This window comes from Zootoca vivipara, chromosome 3, assembly GCF_965207765.1.
Source record: "Zootoca vivipara chromosome 3, rZooViv2.hap1.1, whole genome shotgun sequence".
Lineage (NCBI taxonomy): Eukaryota > Metazoa > Chordata > Lepidosauria > Squamata > Lacertidae > Zootoca > Zootoca vivipara.
In genome coordinates this window covers 34,047,316-34,070,546 of record NC_142586.1, presented here as the reverse complement: position 1 = coordinate 34,070,546, position 23,231 = coordinate 34,047,316, and the positions used below count along the sequence as shown (strand labels likewise).

General features: G+C 39.2%; 1 protein-coding gene across 2 annotated transcripts in view; it reads right to left on the bottom strand.

Annotated features, from left to right (window-relative positions):
• The window catches only part of ADGRB3 (adhesion G protein-coupled receptor B3), a 434,966-nt gene that overhangs the window by 257,358 nt on the left and 154,377 nt on the right, over nt 1-23,231 (bottom strand). For both annotated transcript variants that reach the window (XM_035109688.3, XM_088665841.1), the window contains exons 4-7: nt 14,725-14,886; nt 9,705-9,869; nt 4,751-4,915; nt 1,852-2,016 (exon numbers count right to left, since the gene is read on the bottom strand). In XM_035109688.3, the coding sequence (XP_034965579.1) occupies nt 1,852-2,016; nt 4,751-4,915; nt 9,705-9,869; nt 14,725-14,886 (657 nt within the window). The remainder of the gene's footprint in view (nt 1-1,851; nt 2,017-4,750; nt 4,916-9,704; nt 9,870-14,724; nt 14,887-23,231) is intronic.

Here is a 23,231-nt window from a genome sequence, read left to right as displayed (position 1 = left end):
CTCTCTCTCTCTCTCTCTCTTTGTGTGTGTGTGTGTATTCTCATAGCCACTGCAGTTCAAAAAATAGAATAGAATAGATCTTTATTGTCATTGTCCCCTTGCGGGAACAACGAAATTTCTTGATTGCTGTATCAACTCAATTAAAACACTCTACATGAATTAAAATACTAATAAGCACAATACAATACAGAATAGTAAACAAATGAAAATAAAATGACTTCAAAATCCAGAATTTCCATTTAAGGCCAAAATTGCTCTAGGAAAGAAACTGTTCTTGAGACGGCATCTTAAAGCAATACACTTCCCATTGCCCATAATGGATGGTTGCACACACCCTGTTCCGTTACGCACTGTCTCCTTAAGCACCCATATACAGTCACCAAGGAGTAGAGAAACAAAGCTCTGTTGAGCCCAACAACACTCCCTCCCAACACAGGTTAAATTCTCATCTATTGGGAAGGATCAATGAAACCAACCTGCATGATGAATTTCAGGACAGGGAACAACAATTCTTTAAGTACTAAAACTTTAGGTCAAGCTACCCAGCTACCCGGGACTTAACGGTATAGCAAATCTTGTTTGTTGCACAAACTTGTTTGTTAATTTGCTGCTATATTTGTGGTTTTATAGCTCATGTTTTACTAGCTGGTTTATTTTATATGTATATGATACACACAATGAGAAGGAAGGGGGTGTTCAGAAGGTATAATTTGGATGGTGCATAACAGTTAGATGAACGGTTTCTTAATTTGTTGTTTGCAGAAAACCAGGGATAGAAAGAGTAATATTCACCAATTAATTTTGCCCAGTTATTATTTCAGATGATTTAACTAAAATTTGCCTTCACCAAGAAAAATAATAATCCATAATTATATCTAAACACAATTTAGCCAAAGTTAAGCATGTTTAAGTGTTTTTAAGTGATTTCACTGGAAGATTTAAACACATACTTAAATTCCCATTGAAATAAATGAGACTTAAAAGTGCTTTGGCTGGTCCTGCCTGTTTTTATTATTAATTTAAGGTGTCTCTCTTGCATAGCTTTCATTCTATATATAACAGGCAAAGGACCACTGCTTAATGACAGAGCATATACTTTACATGCTGAAGCTTCCAGCTTCAGTTCTGAGAATCTCCAGGTAGCAGGTGATCAGAAAAACCTTTCTGCTTGAGGGCTTAAGAGAGCCACTCCCAGTTAGAGTAGACATGCTTGACTGGATGGTCCTGATATTAGGCAGCTTCCTATGTTTTCCCTATGGATGCCGTGAATCTGAGCGGCATTCCCATTAAATGTGTACCATCTCAGATGAATTTTATGAAAACCTTCAAACAGTTGTACATTTAATCACTTTTCAGACTTACAGATGTGAAGGATGCTAACCATATTTAAAGTGACTGTCAGCTATCACCATTTAATCTCTGAATTTTCAAACACCCACCAAAAATTCACTTGGGATTGTCAAATGTGACTGCTAATCATGCTCATCACACTTTCAGGCATTATGCTGCAATGTAGCACTGCAGTTCTGGCATGGTTTTGTCTCTCAAACCAAATAGGAGAACACTCCCTTGTATCACCTCAACTCAAAATCATTCTAACTTAATTTGGCTGTGTATCTCATTGCCTTTGGATCATTAGAATGGCCTTCTGTGTCAAAGTCAAAATGGAATTCATGAGTGGGAGTTATATGTACACTGCCCAAACATATAACTCCCGACATTTCTCCCCCCCAAAAGTACCACAGGAATGTTTCTGGGTAACTGTGCTCTTATTCTTAAATGTAAATGCTACACGTGATCGTGTTCAACTGGGAACTCAAACTAAGCTGCAATACTTTATAAGCTTCTTACCTGGGCACCGCTGCTCACTACACCGTCTAACTTCCTCTCCGCTTCCTTCACATTGCTGCCCCGTAACAGCTGCTCCTTGGCATATCCGTATCCTCTTCTCCCAGCCACCATCACATGACTTGGAACACCCACTCCAGTGACCCCAGTGATTCCACTGACCATTAGCTGCTTGGAAGAATGCAATAGTCATGGTACAAACAAATGGCATGATCACAAATATTAAGGTACATAAACCAAGCCAAAAAATGTCATTCAACACTTCCCCTATCCCACCCTCAAGCACAATGTCACTGTTGGCTTAGCCATTCCCTTAGACCGGCCCGCCTGTTTAAAATTAGCCAATGGTCATTGTAATGGTCATTTTAAAATTGTATTCATCTATTTAGAAAATAATAATAATTAAAAAAGCTCTAAAAGGTGTACACATAAAATAATATAAAGTAATGATTAGTAATACACAGATAAAATCAGGAAACTTTTTTTTTAAAAAAACCTAAATTATATGTCTGGATTGGCTTGATGAAATAAAAAAGAAAATGTTTCTAGCAGGTGTCTCAAACAGTACAGCCGTACTGTGGATCCTGAACGCCTTGGTACTCAGACGTTTTGGCTCCCAAACGCCGTAAACCCGGAAGTGAGTGTTCTGGTTTGCAAACGTTCTTTGGAACCCGAACGTCCAACGGGGCTTCTGCAGCTTCTGATTGGCTGCAGGAGTTTCCTGCAGCCAATCTGAAGCCACACTTTGGTTTCTGAACATTTTGGAAGTTGAATGGACTTCTGGAACAGATTCTTTCGAGGTACCACTGTATAGTGAAGGTGCCTGTCTAATGTTAATAGGCAGAGAGTTTCAAAGCATAGATGCTGCAACCCGGCTTAGGTTCAAACCACCTGAAGGTCGCTTGGCTGCACCCAAGCAAAAGTGCACACATTCTTTATACAGAAAACAACATATGTCACCCTGCCAAATACTTTCCATCACCCCCTTTGCCCAGTTAAGGGCACAGTTGGCACATACCCAAACATTACTGAGAGTTTCCCTTCTGGGCTCTGAGCCCAGCATCCCAAGCCCCAAGAGAAAGGTAACATGAAAGCAAGTCAATTAGCTTAAATCTCCACAGAAAGGAGATGGCTGCACTAGGCTGCAACACACTTGCCTGGGGGTAGGTTTCCCTGAACTGAATAGGGCTTACTTCTGAATAAGCATGTGCAGATTAGCACTGTCAATGTGGATTGATCGTGCCAACCATGTTTTCCTAGGTTCCACAAACGCACAATATTTTATATAGCTATCCCACATTGTGCTTATTTAAACTGGTATCCTAACTTTTCTTTGTCCTGCTCTCTTTATGTTAATGAATGTGGTTTTTGTGTTCATATCTATTATGCTTTTCTCAATATGATTTTCATTAATACCTCGGCACTGTGTTATCTCACTACAGATATTCATATCGAAAGGCCTAAGAAAGAATCCCTGTAATCTGTTTATAATAGCTGAAATTTGCAGCTTTTGCTCATCCTGCAGAGTATTTTAATCTTTCAGGCATACAGTATTTCAATAATTTTTTTTTCCTATTTGAAAATTGTTTCCAAACAAATTAAACACGTAAGGAATCCAGAATCTATGGAGGATTCATGGTTTCCTTATAAAGAGTCATCTTTGGCATCTGATCCTATGGTCAAAGTATACTTTCACCTTTAGTAACACACTTGGAGGCAGCTCCTCGTTTGTTTCTCATTTTTTTGCCAATTATGTTTCTTGATTTTCCAAATAATTACAAATCATTGCCAAATTAATACAATTTTCAATACAATTTTCCAAAATTGGCTTCCCACTCTCCGTTTAATATATGTCCAAGATGAACTCCTATTGCTGCTTCTATTCTTAATTGATACCTAGTTAACACTCCACCCCCCCAGCATTTACATTATTATTATTATTATTATTATTATTATTATTATTATTATTATCCATTATGACATCCCTGCAAACAGCAGAAAATCAAGTTAACCTTAATTTATATCATGGGTAGGCAAGCTAAGGCCTGGGGGCTGGATCTGGCCCAATCGCCTTCTAAATCTGACCCACGGATGGTCTGGGAATCAGCATGTTTTTACATGAGTAGAATGCGTGCTTTTATTTAAAATGCATCTTTGGGTTCTTTGTGGGGCATAGGAATTCATTCATTTTCTCTCTCTCCAAAATGTAGTCCGGCCCACCACATGGTCTGAGGGACAGTGGACTGGCCCCCCTGCTGAAAAAGTTTGCTGATATATATGTATCCACTAACAGCAAGTGTGGTCATTACTCTATTTTCACTTTAAACATTTCCTTGATTTTTAATGAGTTCTGTTTTTCATTAATTTCTTTTATATATAACGGGTTTTTTTATTTTAAAAAAAGCAGTTTGCAGGGTCGCCAAAAGGCCACCATGAAAACTAAAACAAAAAACCACCTTAGTACTAAAAAGTCTGGGCCAATCAAATGGTCTTCACATGGCACCAAAGAGATAACAAAGTTGGCACTAGGCAAACTTCCTCAGAAGACTTGTTCCAAAGAGAGGAAGCCACCACCAAAAAGGTCCTGTCTCGTATCTCATGATTACAGTATAGCAGTCATGTGTCACGCTGCCATGGAGTGAAGGTCTGAAATGTCAAGAGTGCTTAGAATATTGTAGTGGGGACAGCAGGGGTGAAATTCCCACCCACTGAGTGAGCCTGGGCCTTGCCAGTGCCACTATCTCTTAGTCTAACTCACTTTGTGGGGTTGATATTGTGCATCATCCTAACCTCTTAGAAGGGGAATTTTTTTTTTTAAGGAAAATTAACATTTTTAAACAAACTGAAATATTTCCCCACAATAACCTTCATTTCTCTCTCTCCTAGAGAGGACCTTATGTACCTGTACATTCAGGATTGTAACACTCCCTGCTTTCAGCCCATGGGCCTCTGCACTCTGAGCCTCCATGAGCAGCTGCTGTGCACTGCCGACTCCTCTGCTGTGTGCCATTGGAACAGGTCACCGAGCACTGGCTCCAAGCGCTCCACTCTTGCCATTGTCCATCAACTATTGCAATACACACAAAACAGAGATAAAATCCAAATTACCTTTACTGGCAAGGCTACCATGACAGTTTCTTGTTTGTTTAGTGCAGATTATTAATCTTATGGGTTACAAAACCTGGAAAATACAATTCAAGTAAATAATTAGGAGCGCACAGAAATGAGGAGTGCACAGTCTTTGGGGTGGGTGGGTATTGATGTGCCCATGGAGAGGGCTGCTAAAGGGAACCTCTCTTCAGTTCAACCTATACAGAGCTTTCAGCACGCCAAACATTTTGCAAAAGGCTGTGCAGGGGTTACCTGATAGCCCAGATGCTGGGAAGAAGAGGGAGATGAATATTCTGGCCTTCCCTTCTATATAATGGGTGAACTTGAGGTGGTGTGTGCATGTGTGTCAAGAGAGGGGTAAATGTGGTTAATGAATTCTGTTTTGACCTTCTCAAGTGTCGCAGAACCAACATCAGACTAGGCCACACACAGTACCTCCACTATTCACTGCTTGCCACTCTTTGATTCCCATCTTATAAGGATGAAAGTGCCCCCCCTTTCTTTAGTCACCCTCGCTGGTGATGGCCAGCTACTCCCTACTATTCCACTTCACCAGTCATATCTCCCACACTAGCTGGAGCCTTAAAAAGCAAATCTGATTCTCTAGGCATAGCATTTTTTGTATGATTAAGCAATCCGTGCCATGATGGGAGCCACAACCAGCACATTCACAAGGCAGAACTATGATTTTACTGCTGCTCCCTTGTAGTGCTTGATCCCCATCACAGTACACTAGATGAAAAACCATCCCAAGGTGCCTATGTACAGTCAAGTGGCATTGTTTCACACCTCAGGCTTGATTTGTGACAAGATTGCCTGTCACTGACTTACAGAGTCTTGCTGATGCTACCCACTAGTACTTGATGCCAGTCCTTCTAAATGCCGATGCAGCATGATACATGCGCAGATTTGGCAGGGTGATACTAATGCTGAAGCATGGCAACCTAAGGACCCTGTGAGAAGTCTCAGAGTCTATCTATCCGTTTAGTCAAGTGCTTTGTTTTTTAAAAGGAGCCAGCCATGGTATGTGAGGAGAGGTGGATGGCTGTATTATACTGGTCAAGAGTAAGAGAAGAGACTATTTTAGGTGCAACAGTGCAAAACACAGTGTCACATTAGGCTGTATTTTTTTTTTACTACATTTGTAAGCAAGTAGCATGGACATTGATGAAACAACATACTCCCTTGTAATGTGTTTTAACACGACAATTCTGAACACGTTTAGTAGGGACTAAGCCGTATTAGACATAGACTTGCTTTCAAGTAAGCATGCATAGGATTGTGTTGAGTGACATGGATGTTAAGAAACTGGTCACTTAGATTGTAAGGAGGAAAAGGTTTACTTAATGCATCTGATGGCGAGTAGAAAGAAGGACAACATTTGAAGAGCAGAATAAAACAAATGTGAATCGTTGGCAACAATATAAAACTCTGAACTTACACAAAGATTAACATCAATTTGTACACCTTTCATTTCATCTAAGGTTCAGGAGACATACAAAAATGATGCACGGACAGATCTTTGGATAACAGGAAAAGCTTTTTACATAGGGCTGGGTATGCTAACGAGGGCATTGCGGGAGACACATAACATTCAGACAGTTACATGATACATATCTAACTTATATTATCATCCTTGGAATCGTCCCTGTATGTATTCTGAAAATAGCACCATGTGCTAGGATCTGTTTCAATGTGTTTCATAAGAAAGTCTTACAAAGTCTCAGAATACAGCTGTTCACAGATGATTATGAAGGATTAATAACATCTTGGTTGAGTAGGAAACTGGAGAAGCATCTCAAAATATGGCTTCCCACCAAATCTGCTTATTTTGTGACCTCATCTAAAGATGTCCTACAGAACTTAATTGCACTGTGGGTGGTTGGATCTCTTCCAACTCTACAATTCTATGATTCTATGACTTAAATGTAATTTCTTCCTATTTCAATTCTATGGCACTATGATATTACAGGGAACAGGCAGGCCAAAGAATGATTAGAGAGTATGACGTGTTTATGAAACATGATTAGGTATTGTGAAATTGGTTGAAATGCATGGTTAGCAGGCTACCCAAGATTCCTTAGCTACCAATGCCCATGAACTGCTCTTTACACTTGACTTTTGCCTCCATCTACTAAACTTGCTAAGTAACTCTGATGGTACTCTATCATTTAATATTGTTCTAAATCATGGGGATTGTTGCTGGCATAGCTAAGTATATCTTAAACTACTTTTTTCCTTTTCCTTTTCCTTTCAGTAGCAATTGTGGAGAAAGAAAATCATTGGAGTGGCAGAATTTAAACACAAGAAATGTTCAGTATAGTCCCAACAGTAGGTGCCACGCAGCTCATAACATGTACATGCAGTTATGCTTCTTACTCAGGTGTAGTCACGGAGTAGCTGTCAAAGATTTCACTTAAAGTATCACATAGTTATCACCTGGGCATTATACTGCCAGTCCAAAGTTTTGAGTGGTATTGCTTCCACCCTGGTAACAGTGCCCCAACATGCTGAATATTTCATACAAATGGACCAACATGCAGTACAAAGCAGACATTTAATAGAATTTATCAATGGGTACTATATACTGGACAATATCAGAAAGATGAGTTTTAAGATGCACCTTATAAAAGTTGAATTCCCACATTCTTATTAATTAACCCACTGCTATCTTCTGTAACTTGTTGCAAACACCCTCAGCATCTCAGCATATACATGTGTGGCAGAGGTAGAGAATGAAATGGGGTCCTTTTTCTATTCATCTGCATTTTTGTTCTGTGAACCACCCTGTGTATCACAAAGATCCATGGCATGAACAGAGCTCTGTTCCTTGTTCTCTGAGTCCCACTCAGGGCTCTTGAGACATCATTTGGCCACCAGATGCACATATATCCAGTGCATGTTTCATATATTTTATCTTTAGTGGCCAGAGATAGTTAATGTAAGCTTAATACCATACTCGATGTTGGTATTTCTTTTCCTTGAGCTGTGGACTCCTGTGCCATTGTCACTAAGGCTGGATTAAGATATTTAGGGGCCCCAACCACTTAAAAGATTATGATGCCCTCCATATGTAATTTAAAATAAAAACAATACCAATACATAAAATGAAATAAATAAAATTTTATTATTCATTCAAATTCATTATTAAAAATATTTCCCTTTTTGTGGCCCTGCTTTGCTTAGTCCGTCTATTGGGTAACCCACCACTGCATTCTACAAACTGTTTAAGAAATTCCCCTTCATGTCAAAATGGCTTGCTATGTGGCCATGCTTCTCTTTAAGAACCACAAGACTGAAGACCCCTTTGCAAAATGACTATGTATGGCTCTGTGGATCCCACCTTCTATCTCCAGGTTAAGGGATAAGAAACAGAGCACACTAAAACACCAGCTCTAAGGATGGAGTGAGAATGCAAGCAAAGCATGCTTGACATTTGCAAGCACTCCTGCTTGAAATGTCACAAGCAGAACTGGGACCCATGATTCTGCTTTGTTGAACCCCAGCCTGTGGCTAGCCCCTCTCCCAAGACCCTAAAAAACCTAGCTGTAGAGAAGGAGGATGGAGTCAAAGCTAGTGGAGGACTCTTAATAAGGAAGGTCCAAGAGGGCTGCCTTTCCAGCAGCAAGTGACACACAAGAGTGCCTTTTCCCACTGGAGAATCATGGACTAGACTATAACTTGTATGGTTCCTAGAAGGATATGACTCTCTGCATTTCCAGCCAATGGTGGCATGTGGGGCCTCTTTTCCTTGGAGCTGTTCCTTCTCTACAATGAGGGGTTTCATTTGTTTTGGGGGGAAGGTGAGAAGCAGGCTGAGACCCTACCTGCCCGCAGACTGTCTCGCCAGAGTGGTACATGCTCTGGTTATCTCCTGCTTGGATTACTGCAATGCGTTCTACGTGGGGCTACCTTTGAAGGTGACCCAAAAACTGCAATTAATCCAGAATGTGGCAGCTAGACTGGTGGCCGCAGGGACCACATAACACCAGTCCTGAGAGATCTACATTGGCTACCAGTACGTTTCTGAGCACAATTCAAAGTGTTGGTGTTGACCTTTAAAGCCCTAAACAGCCTCGGTCCTGTATACCTGAACAAGCGTCTCCACCCCCATCATTCAGCCCGGACACTGAGATCCAGCACCGAGAGCCTTCTGGTGGTTCCCTCATTGCGAGAAGTGAGGTTACGGGGAACCAGACAGAGGGCCTTCTTGGTAGTGGCACCCGCCCTGTGGAACGCCCTTCCAGCAGATGTCAAGGAAATAAGCAGCTATCCTATTTTTAAAAGACATCTGAAGGCAGCCCTGTTTAGGGAAGTTTTTAATATTTAATGCTGTTCGATTGGGAGCCGCCCAGAGTGGCTGGAGAGACTCAGCCAGATGGGTGGGGTACAAATAATAAATTATTATTATTATTATTATTATTATTATTATTATTATTATTAGCATCCAGCAAAAAAGGCTGGCTGGCATTTGCAGCCATCAAGCTGAACACTCAGAGAACTCCTGGGAGGACTTCCAAGCATTCAACTTTAATATCCAAGGTGCACAGATGTTTTCTAGGGAAAACAGGAGTTTCTTTTTTCTAACTAGCCCTGTTAGTGTCCCCAGAATGCTATATGAATGCATCCTTCTTGTAGAGTTTAAGCTCAAGCTTCACAAAACAACAATGGAGACCACAAAGGTACTACACTGGAAAAACAAACAAACCTTGTAAGTAGCAAACAGTTATTCTATATATGCTCACCAGGGCAAAGAGCAATATTGCAAGGCTTATGCTGTGTTTCAGGTCCATCACATGATCTTCCCCCATACTGGGGAGGTATACATGACCTTGTTCTAGTTCTTTGGCCTCGACCACATGTGAATGAGCACAAACTCCAAGGTGACCACTCCTCCCAAACTCCATGTACTGTAATAAAGCAAAGAGGCTTTAACAAGAAAATAACATGAGTAGCCAAGTGGGTTAAAAACAAACATAGTAAAACTGTAACTTGAATAACTTGGCCAGCATCCGAAGGAAGAAAACAACAGCAGCATTTCCACCATTCACAAATAGAAGTTAATCCAAGTTTAGAGCATTGCAGCATTAGTGATAAGCAAGCTAGGCTTATAATTGCAACCTTTCATTTAATCATAATCGTAATAGGTCAGTAGGACTTATAGATTGCAGATATGGCTAGAACCACAGCCTTCAACCCAATACATATGTTTCTCTTGTGTGTGTTGTCTGCTCCATTCATTTCACTGGACAGCTGGTCTACATGTGCAAAGGAAATGTAGATAGAGACCTGTTTCTTCCACAGAATGAATGGGATACCATTAATGTTTAGAGAGCTTTGGAGATGCAATGGACTGTCTTGGACCTGAAGTAAACCAGTGGAGTGGGGTATATGTGTTCTTCAACAACAACACATTGTAACAAAGCCCATTATATGGGGCCAGTTTTTATGTCATGTGTATTTAGTTATCATGTGACAAATACAAAACAAATTGGTTACCATCAGGTAGATGGATAGACATGATCCAGTAAACAATCACTTATACCCAACAATCACTCAACTTCTTTTGCAGATTTGTTTACTATACACAGGACCAAACTGATCAGGGCCCAGTTTTGACTAGGAAAATTCTGGGCAGCAAATGATTCGAGAAAGTATCTGTAAGACAGTGGAATTTCCATGTAAGGTTTTTTGTAAGAGTTCAAATCATGAACCACTGACATAATTTGATTTAGTTCAGATAGAGTTGCACTTTACTGCCACTTTGCAACAAGAATTTTGCCCATTTATCAGTCTTGCATAGATTTAAAAAATAAGGGTTGCTTCAGTCACTTTCCTAAATTAAGATGAAACATAAACATTAAACTTCATTTGCATCTATTTGTATACATTCACGTGCAGATAGCATCTCTATTAAATCAATGGGTACAACCAAGAGAGCATTAAGCACGCCTAAGTCTGTGAAATCAACAGGCCAGATTCAACTAAATGATTGTGCTAGCAGGTACCAGCACTGCAATTCCTCCTAGCATAATGAGACTTTTCTTCCTCTCTTCCCCCTGCATGCCCCCCATTGGCTTTGAGAGAGGTCAGGAGAACTCCCAGAACAGCATTGGGAAGGGGAGAGTTGAGATTGCTGTGCCTGTGCTAACAGAAAGATTATAATAGCATGATGTTGAATTCCTTCCTATAGCTGTGTGCATGCAAACACACACACACACACACACATACAAGCACAGTTTCAATGGGACATTATTATGACTCAGTTCTCATTCAGGTGATAAATCTGCATATGGATTATGTTCCTTCCAACTGCAGAGGAGAGCTCAGAAATCGATACCCCTGTATCCATCAAAAGGAAAAGTAGATGCCAGGGATAAGGGTGCCAGCCTAGTTGTCTCTCCCTGACATGACATTTCTCTAGGTGCAGCGATATATTCACAAAATCATGTGAGCTGCTACCACTTGCAGTTCATTCTATAAAGTCCAGGCGAAGTTTTACCACCTCAGTGAGAACTAAGCCTAAGTATGCCTACAATTGTGTCCAATGTCTATACTAATTGCAATGAAGAAGATACTCATAAACACCTTTTCCTTTCCGTTTACCTCTTTCGACCCGTATCTATCGATTTTAAAAATGGAACAGGCACACTAATAATAGCAGGTTATTTGCAAACGCTGTCAAAGCCTAAGACATGAAGAGGCTAAATTCCTTTAAAAATTATTTCATTTTCAGTAAAATATTAATGAACAAAATGTCTAGAGCAAGTTTTGCTTGTCTGCTATCAATGGAGCTTTGTATGCAAGTAGTTTTTTCAGAGGAAGCATCACAAGTGGGGTGAGGAGTTAGCCCTGTTCAAGTAAAGGGGAAGGATATCAAGTCAACATGTGGTGGAATGCCAGGACTATGCCTGCCTACCCTGGAAACACCTGGCATATGCACATTTGATATAATATATAACTGATATATTTCTAGGTAGAGTCTAATTCATATAAACATGATAATGAACAATTTTGAATGCTATTCTCTACATTCGCATCCACCAATGACACATTATATCCAAAATGTGTAGCAGAGGTCAACCAGGGGTCCATGCATGTTTAATATTTTTATATTTCCCTTGGTGACATGATCAGAACTTTTGGTTATCAAGTGCTGAATCAGATACCAAGTGGCTTAAATTATCTCCATTATTATGCCTCGAACTACGTTCAAATATGAAAAATCCTGTTTATCAAAATGTGTTTGCATTTATCAAAGCATGTTGACAATTGCCAATTCCAAGAAGGGTTCCACCAGCTCTATCAAGGATCACATCCTTCTGATGTAAAACAGTATAGGGTTGCCTTTTCTACCCACTGCAGCCACAAATGCTGGTCCAACCGTTCTATAATTATATCTGAAGGGTTCAGCTGAAACAAGGTGTGTGAATTTTTGGTTAAAATGGAATCCAAATTCTATGCAAAGGAAATAAACATTTTGTGTTCTGTTATACATAAATGGAAGTGGTGCAAAGTTAAAGCTCTGACTTAGTCATCTTGAATGTTTTGCCAGTGATTGCAGTATCAAGATTGGGATAAAAGTATCTGGCATGGATAAAAGATAAGTGAACAGGGACAAGAAAGTGATGGAGATAAAAAAGAAGAGAAAAATGTGTGAGGAGTAATTTTTCTATTATTGTGAAGCCTCCAACCTCCTCTTGTTTTCTGGCTGGATAATTGCATATATATATATATATATTCATCCACAAATAGCAGCACTTAAAAATGAAAACTGAAGTTCTTAGGATTCATCTTCTCCTCTACAGTTTTCTGATTCAGTGATATATGTGCAGAAATATGGAACACATCCCTAAGTAATACCATCAGCTATGGATAGTCATTCTCATGAAAGCTAATTGCTTACTTAGATAATATATTCTACTTTAACTAGTGCCTTTCACTTCGGGATAGAAATTTATGCTCAGCTTCAGACATGTTTTCTTTTGGAAGGCGATAATTAAGAGATCAGGAGCCAGTGTTGGGAACATATTGTCCTCCCCGTCCCACCACAATGATCAAGTTCCTTCACTCACTTAACCATAAGTAACTCAAACCCAAGTTCCTGTTTAACCAGGATTTCAGTGCAACATTATGCAAAAGTTAAGGGCATTCTCAAATCCTCACCCTGGTGGCAAAGCTCAATGTCAACACTTCCTCTAAACATGGTATCGGAAAAGGGAGAATTGCCTTTTGAGAGTGGACCAGATGAGATGATAGGGTTGCCATATTTAGAAGAGCAAAAAAGAGGACACATTTGCCAACTTCTAGGGTCACGAAGAGTCGGAGACGACTAAACGACTAAACAACAACTTTAAACTATGGATCACTATGGCGACTCTCATTTTACGTACCCATGAAAAAGAGGGTGTGTCCAGAAAAAAGAGGACATATGGCAACCCTATGTGACTTCTCATTTCTTAACCATGGTCAGGTTTGAGTCAGTGTTATATCTGCACCGACCCTATTTCTTTTCCTCATGTGCAAATCTAGCCATTCTCATATGCTGTGTGAGAGCTGGGCAGAAAAGTTGTGGGTGTGTCTAGAGAATGAGCCTCTGGATTCCTTGAGACTTCTTCTTGAGGAAAGAAATACTAGCAGACATTACTATTTGATGTCGCCAGAGTTAATATCACTAGTATCCTCTACTACTTTCAGGGTGTGCGATCCACTGGCACACTCCATTGAACTCAGTGATGCTAATTTTTGAATATGAGACTATACTGTTAAAGTGGAAATGTAGTAATGATCAGACCACTAATCACTGCAAACCCCTGATTGTACATGTGAATGTTTTGGGGTGGGGGAGATGGGATAGTACAAAGAAACCCAAACAGAGGTGCAAGCTATAAGGCTGTGTTTACATGGCAGCTTGTTCTATTTACATGACTTTCCCCTAATTGTTAAGTTCTGCATTATGCTTGACCTTTCACGTGATGTAAAAGCCTATTTTGGAACAATAGTGGAATATAGTGTTTAGAGTTCGCTTCCAAGTTATTTGCTTTCAGGTTAAAAAAAAAAGGTTTGTAAATAATATGGAAACTAAAGCTCCACCGTACTCCACTATAGTTCCAGAAATGGCTTTTCTGTTGTGTGAAAGCTCAAATATAATATGGAAATTAACAGTTAGGGAAACTTTCTGAAAATGGAACAAACTGCATTGTGAATGCAGCCTAAATTGCCTGAAGCCAAATCCACAAATGGGGGTTAACAGGCAGCATCTTCCCATCATCCCACTGAATTCTCTGTTGTCATAGCATCTGGCAAAAGGCTTCACACAACTTGCTTGCCTCCATGATTCGGAGGTGGAAACGATCATTTTGACTTGGCTCAATACAAAGCAGAGACGAGGCAAGAACCTTTCATTGCCCAGCTGTCTTTTTCATGTTCAATTACCTCAGCTTCGGATTAACGTTGTGGTCATGTAAACCGATAAGGTATGACAAAATATTACAGGGCTATTACGCCCAAGTAAGTATAGCAGAGTGACAGCAGAGGCTTTTTGCTTTAAAAAGCTGGAACTTGAAAATATGCTCTCAAAGCTCGTTGACAGTTCCAAAAGCATGAATACACCATAAAGTTTTAACAGATGACTAATAATTGCAGTCATTTGTTCTAAATTAAAGTCCCAGTGAGTTCGTCACATCTTTAAAGAGCATTTCAAGTGCTTAGCATTAAAACAGTTCAATAACATCCACAATTTCATTGATTGGCTGCTAACACTACCTGGACAGAGGGCAGTGTTATTGCAAACCCTTGATTCTCTTAAAGGGCCGCTGCAGTGTGTCCCGTAAGGTGATACACAAGTTCTGGTTCGCACCTGCGACCCTTGACCACAAGTAACTGAACATGTACTCCACTGGGCCCACTCTTCCACACCAGATTCACCTGTATCCAAGACAATAAACAAACATGAATACAGCAATGAGTATTAATATAGATTTGTAGTAAAATAATAATAATAATGGCATGCAAGCATCATTTAGAAAATAATAAGAATGATATTTTATATTTAAAATAAAAGATTCACTAAAATAAAGCACCTATGGAAAAATATGCAGCAGAGTCGAAAATAAACACTTGGAAAAGAAAAGAAGTCATGTAATATGTGGCATTAAAAACAAAGAAACTGGGATCTGGTTTTACTGGCATTCACCATTTTAGTCCGCTGCCTTTCATTGTTCTAGAAATTGCACTGCTCTCTGGACCCTACACCAACAGAGAAATCTATTTTAGATGACAGAAGAACAAATGAATGCACATGAATTATAATTATCACATCAAAATGAAAGTGGAGGGATGACAGCAAAAAAACCCCAACCACCCTCCATTTTTTAAATAAAAAAACTTGACGGTTGTAACATGCCTTTTCTTTTTTAATCTATCTTTTTTTTCCTACTGGAAAAAGCTCCAAAAGTTTAAAATATGAAACTTCTTCACCCTAGTTTGTGCTTTCTAAATAAAGAATGGCTTCTTCTCCTTACAGTTACACAAAGCACTAGATATACACTGGGAAGAAGAAGTTCGATTTTTCTTATTGCCTGTGTTACAAAAAAACTGACTTCCCATATTCCAAATTAATTAAGGGGGAACAAATTAAAACTTAATCCGGACAAAACAGAGGTGCTGTTGGTCAGTTAGAAGGCAACACAGGGAATAGGGATTCAGGCTGCACTGGATGGGCTAACACAGATACAGGCTGACAGTTTAGGTGTGCTCCTGGACTCAACCCTGAGCATGGATGCTCAGGTTTCTGCATTTGTACAGTTGAAGCTAGTGCATCAGCTGCACCTAGTCCTTGAGATGTGTGATTTGGCCGCAATGGCACACATCTTAGTTACATCCCATTTGGATTACTGTAACACACTCTATGTGGTGTTGCTTTTGAAATGTGCTCCGAAACTTAAAATGGCTCAAAGAGCTGCAGCCAGATTGCTAACCAAATAGGCAAAAAAGACAATCACAGGAATATGTAATCAGTGCAAAACCAAAACTATACCGTGATAAATCCCTGAAACGAGATATTGATAAAGTGAATGATAATAAAACTAAACTAATAAATTGTTCAAAAAAACAAAATTAGCTTAAATCTCCCAAAAGAAACCTTGGTATAAGACTCTAGTTTTGTTTAAACCAAAGGTTAGCTAATCCTATGTGACAGTTCAAATAATGGATATCATAGCTATTTGAAAAATATTAGGTAGAGGGCTGTTAAAGCTCTCCTAGTTGTGATGTTATAACGCCATTGCTAAGACTGCTAAGACTGTCTTAGCAATGGCGTTATAACATCACAACTAGGAGAGCTTTTACTGCCTTATTTTGGGGAATTTTACCCCAGACTGCGGTGTAGCTTTCAGTTCTTTTCAGAGTCTACAGTTCCTGTCTAGTTTTTGATAAGAAAACCTCAGCCCCTAAACATTTTACTTCTGAGGAAACAGATGGATATTTTCCAGTGAAACAAGTCACTCAGCCGGCACCTCGTCAAGGTTTACTTCATTTAGAGGTTTCTTTGAGAAATTTATGTTTTTTCTATATCAAGGTTTCTTTTGGGAGATTTAAGCTAATTTTGTTTTTTTGAACAATTTATTAGTTTAGTTTTATTATCATTCACTTGATCAATATCTCGTTTCAGGGATTTATCACGGTATAGTTTTGGTTTTGCGCAGATTGCTGACCAAGGCTGGTTACATAAGACTCATTTGCTTTAATAGATTTTTATATGTATATAGTTTTCCTTCAGTTTGTTTTTTTAATGGTTGCTGTATTTTTCCTAAGTATTTACTAGTTCTCATTTTTATATGTAAGCCACCTTGAGTCCTGTCAGGGGAAAAGGTAGGGGATAAATAAACAAATAAGTAAATAATAAATAATAATAGTAATAACAACAATAATATTCTCACCTCCTCCGTGAAATGGGAGGCCTTGAGTGTATTTACTTAACCCACCCTATATCATAGCTGCCAAGTTTTCCCTTTTCTTGCGAGGAAGCCTATTCAGCATAAGGGAAAATCCCTTAAAAAAAGGGATAACTTGGCAGCTATGCCCTATATACATATATGAAAGGGATATTTGTCTTGCAGCCCTAATAATACTGACTAAAGGTTGGATCCAGAGGAAATCAGTCATGTTTAGTTAGCTAGTTGCCTAACACAAAGCAGTCTGTAGGTGACTTACTATCAAGTTTAAAGCATTAAGAATTTTTTCAAGCCATCAACTGAAATCAATGGAGCACATAAAAAATTATAATTCTAATAGGTCATGGCAAATTATCCATGACAGACTTCTCCCATGTATTTCAATGGGACTAAAGCATGGCCAACTTCCTCTGGATTCAATACTCTGGGACCTGTTTAAACCATGGTAAAGATCTTGCTGCAGTACAATCTTGTACACTCCCAAGTAAGGCTTTTAAATGTTATTTAATTTCCTACACACCTGACATTTGCTTTTGCTTTTGTCAAGGTAGTTTAAAGGAATGGCCAAAATGGAAGCCATAGTCAATTTGTTCCTCATTATGTAAATTAGATCTATACACTGAATGCAAATGATCATTTATCCCACAAAGACCTATTGACAGTGTACTAGCGTTAAAATCTAAATATTCAGTAATAGTGTTTTCTTATTCTTAATAGTACTTCCTTATTATTGAAATTTTCATTATTATTGAAATTGTCAATAGCATCTCTTAGAGTGGTGAATGGCACTATTTAGCGGGAATAAATTCCAATGAAAATCCTCATTATTACATATTTTACATGGTTGTTTTTGTATATATATATTTTTAAAAATTATTTATGGATGTTTTATGATGGCCTATATTTGTAATGCCTAAGAAAGGTTTGGTGAAGTAAGTAAGTAAGAAATAAATTTTCATTTTCAGTGTTGTGTGGGTCTCTGCAATTTGATTATCAAAAAACAGAACGCATGTAATATGACTGGGTATAGCATTTTTTGATTATTGGCAGTGACAAGCACTGTGAGCAGGTTGTCTGAAATGCAAAGGACAAATGCTCAAGGCAGTACATAACAAGCTTCACCTAACCTCAATTTCTTCCTCATAAGTAGGGATGGGAGAACCTGTCAATTTTGGTTTCTCACAGTTTCTTATTTTTTCTAATATTAAGTTTTGTTCAACATTGAAGTTCAGCTTCTGCATCATAAAGAAAATTCATCAGCAAACTTCTAATGAACACATATGTATGGAATTTTGCCGAACATACATGTTTTTGCAAAGCAATTTACACCAATATAATGTGCTTTTATGTTAATTTCACTATTTTTATGCACAGTTTTGGTATATGTTACACATACAAGGTAGATGGCTGGACAACTGCATTGCAAAATTCAGGCAAGTGTGAATTTTGAAGAATGGCTGCATTTTGGTTGCTCATTGTTTTGGAAATTGTGAAGTACGCCTAGAGTATGCCTATAAATGCAAACTGAATCAAATTTCTTTCTCTTTCCCTATCACAAGTATCAAATGCCTTGGACCTTTGTCCTCCTTTGCATCTGATTACCCTACAGACAAATCTAAATGTAGTAATTTATCTCAAATTTCTATATGCACATTTAAGCTGCAAACAGGTGAATATTTATATAACTAATTCCAATACAGGCAGCGACCACTTTACGTTTCTTTGATTGATATGTGATCACACACACACATTCGTCGCTGCCGACCTGGAAGTGGCCCGAAAATGAGGGCAGAATGGGGTGGGCATATCCACGCTCCACCGATGTGCATGGGGTTCAATTTTTTCTATAGACTGAACCAATGCCTATGCTTCATGTTGATTGAAATGAATGGGAGATGATGTTGTTTTAAATACCTTTTCTTTGCTTTGCTCCATTCCCTCAACTCTACACAATCTTGCCAGACAAGTGCCTTGTTTTGCTACAATGGTTCCTTGAGAGTCTGGGAACAACATGCAAATGAAACTCCAACACGAACAAGGATTTTGGATTCTCTTTGCTTCCTTTGAAAGAGGATGGGAAAATCTGCTTGCAGGCATGTAGGTGTGGGCCAGAGACCTCTGAGTTGACATTTAACGCCTTGTACTAAATTGGGATATGGTTTTACTTTCACATGGGCTCGGTCCTTAAAGCATTGTTACTTTTCCTCAAAGCACTGAGGATAATTTAGGCTCTAAATAAATATTAAAAATCAATTTTAAAAGGGTTTCAAAAGCATAAGTTATTGACTGGAGCAGCTCATGAATCCATTTAACACTTACCTGCATTATAATTATACAATCCATTATGCCTAAAGAGAGGAGAATCTGGAGGAAAGCATAACTTGTGGTTGGAAAGGAACAGACCAGTCATGCTGCAGTCTTGTGCTGTTAGGACCAATGACCATGATGACCTGCTTGCAATAAGCTGTGTGCTTGCTGTGACATATGATAACCGTCTCCTTCCTTCACCATGCACTCAGCTCCCTAGTTTAGTCGTGATTCGGCAACGTATTTCCCACCCACCTCCATCCTGCTGATCATACTTTGAAAGAGAAATAAGATGCATGGAGATGCAAGATGGTGACAGTTTTACAATAAGCCAAAATCGATCCACATCTCTGCAGGAGCAGAGATCATGTCATCTTGTCTTTAGATATGCTTATACAGGTTTGTTTCACTGCTTAGATATATAGATCTCTTCATTCTACAAAGGTTTCCCTGTGCCTTTCAATGGAAGGGGGCAAACGATGCATGTACAAAACTAGTTCTCCATGTTCTAGTGAAGTGAAGGGGACAGTCTGCAAGTGCAAAAGTTCTGTGTGAGCATCAGAGTGATAAGTAGGCACATGAATGCAGCATAATTTCACCCCGAAGTGTTTGGACATGTTGTATTGCCTGCTATCAGACACACACAATCTGTCACTCCCTAGCACACACACATTTCCACCCCACCCCCATTTTTAGTAACTTTGTTTGTTTGTGTTTTTTGCAGGGGGCAAAGATGAGTTCAATGAGAGAACAAATCCATTATTCTGAACAATTTCAACCATTTTTCAGAAATAATTGTATGACATGACATGCAGCCAGGATTTTATTTCTAGACTCTCTTTTTTATTATTAATTTGTCTTTACATAAAAAGAAAATAAACCAGAAATAATATTGAGTCACAGAAACAAATGAATGCCATATCCAAAAGTCTTTTTTATCAAGCTTATTAATTTCTGAATGCGTACAGGTAAATCTATGATGCATGTTAGAAGATCCTAATGATTCTACTGAAGGAGAATCAACATTAATTTAACCAAGAGAAAAGAAAAGCCGCACAGTGAACCACATATGCAATGATCAGTACCAAAAAGGAAAAGAAAACCAGGATGAAAAAAAGTAAGAGATGGATATTAGTAACTATGTTGAAAAAAGCGCACAGTATTTTGTAAAACAAATTATTCTGCAGTATGCAAGCTACAGAATGGCCCAGTTTCCATATAACACTTAACCCAACTATGGCTTGGTGAGAACGAGCAAATTTGTGAGTACCCAGAGCAAAAATTGTGGCTGCTTCACTCCTCACCTGGTCCTGTTGCTGCTGCACTACCAATAGGTAAGCCATGGTTTGGCTTAGCATTACATGCAGCCGCATAAGTTGTCTTCCCCCAAACACCAAAAGTGGTAAACCAAGAGGAAGCCTTGGTTACATCTCATTGTTTGGGAGAGGAGCTAGACCAGGCATCCCCAAACTTCGGCCCTCCAGATGTTTTGGACTACAATTCCCATCATCCCTGACCACTGGTCCTGTTAGCTAGGGATCATGGGAGTTGTAGGCCAAAACATCTGGAGGGCCGCAGTTTGGGGATGCCTGAGCTAGACAAACCATTAGTCTGCATTTATATGCACCACTAATCCAAACCATAGTTTAGTGCCAGGTAGCACTGCAACGCCAGGATCGAGGAAGACTTGAAGTGCCTGTGATTTTTGCTCTGGATATCTGCCACACACTTGTCTGTAATCACCAAGCCATAGTTTCGCTTAGCATGGCATGCAAACTGGACCACTGTTTCCTCGGTATTATGCAAGCGTTTTCAAGCGAGGATTTTGGAAAAGAAGCTGGGGGAGAGTTAAATATTCACCTCCTCTTCCCATTTGCCTCATAATCATCACCTCTTCGTATTTTTACAAAGGATAGAGGGTACTGTTTTCTAAAGACCAAAGTAAGTGCACTGAAGTATATGCTAAAGCAAACTGCATATATATATATATATATAAGAAGAGCTACAGCAGACTATGGCACAGTTCTATGGTAATTCTTTGGGACTAAGAAGCAGACTAAAAGCGCATGGGTCAGAAGAAGCTGATATAATAAACCTGCTGGAATTGTCAATAAAGTCCAGGGCTGCTGGAAGAGATATGTGACTAAATATCTTTTGGAATTCTATGTACACTTTACAGCTGTACATGGGCCACTGATTAAACCAAAGTTAAATCCTCTTATGCCCCTTGATTTACTCTGAAGATTTTAAAGCACACCCTTAGCTTAAAACCAATGGGACTTAACAGTGCTTCACTTTGACTGAATCATACTTATATTTTCTAGGCATTATAACTGAGTTTCAAAGTATGATTCAGAGAGCCCCCTTATGTATGCCTCTTTTGAGAGTGATTTATATCAGATGTTTGTGGTGCTGTATCAGGTCACAGCCTCTTGTTCCCATGTTCAGTTAACATCCCTACACACACACACACACACACACACACACACACACACACACACCATAAAACATGGGAGCTGTTTCAAGGTGATATGATACTTCCTTGCATGGGCACATGTGTGAATAGTGCAAAACCACTTATGTGGGGCTGATCACATGGGTCTTTCCCATGGAATCAGTACACTGTGAGAGAGCATGTCAATTCCATGGGGAAATATGCAAATGGTCAGCCCAGCCCATGTGGCCACATTATTCACAGACATGCCCCCTGCAGTGTAGGATTCTACCATATTGAAGCAGCTCCCCTTAAAGGTGAAGTTTTCCAGGTAGTGATGTTCATGGTAAGAGTCTTTTGCTTAATTTTGCTAGAGTGTTTTGAGTGTTCCTACTCTAGAAGTATAGCTGCGTGCTATACCTATACTTTTGAAAATCAGGATGCACCATGATGGAATCATAGCTAATTTACTAATGTGGGTCTATAAGCACTATGGTTGGGGGAAAATGTGGGTGAGGGGATTGGTGGGTTCGTGCTTAATATCTTGTACAGAACAAGACATTTTAGGAAACACAGTGTGCCATTTAGCACAATCAATGGATGGTAAGTTCAGAAACTGTGCTATTTGGGTGATAACTATAAGGTATCACTTGATAACCTGAACTTGTGCAACTTCTATAATCAGTCACCCCACAAGGGACCACTGGTTACATCAATTACCCAGCAATGGATATCAAGGGTGGAAGGATATATGATTATCATAAGACCTACCACACACTAGCTAGAGCTTAGAAGCTTATAAGGCTTCATCTACTCCTTAGATACAATGAAGGACTCCATATTAAGATGTTAGATCTTACAAAACACCGTTGTAACAGGTACAATCTATTCCTTGATTGCATTCTGAATACAGTTTATTCCATCACACATAAACTTATTTCATGGAATTACATGGAATAAGTGGTTGGGCGTTTGTGGCCTTAATGATAAAGAAACATGTGTACTAATAGCTGTAATTTACCCCTGAATAATCCTACTACAGTGTGGAGTAAGTGGTTTAAGGATTGTGATACCAGTTGATAAATAATTATGGAGAGAAAGCCTCATTCAAAAGAAAAATGGCACCAAGCTTGCTGAAACAACACTGGTCTTTTCTTTTTCAGTGTAACTTCTATGAACAAATAATTCCATTTAGCGACCAATGTGCATAGCTTTTTGTTTGCATTGATGTATTTGGCCAGGTTCATTTGCTAGTTTTCAAGTGCTTTAACTGGTTTAGCAAACTTTCTGGCACCTGATCCAGATATAACTATGTGCAACTATGTATGCACAGCCTAAGACAATGATTGGGGATACACATCCTGAGATGCAATGCACAAGTTAACTTTGCAGTACCAATGAGAGCTGCACTCAGTGCCTAACGCTCACTCATCTGGGAATAAGGTAGTGGAACTTTTTGTTCCACCCAATGCATATTTACTTCTGAGTAAGCATATACAGGTTTGTACGGTAAGTGCAGGTTTATATTTTCAAGTCAACAAAATTGGATAATCAGGGCCTTATTAAAGGAGTATTAC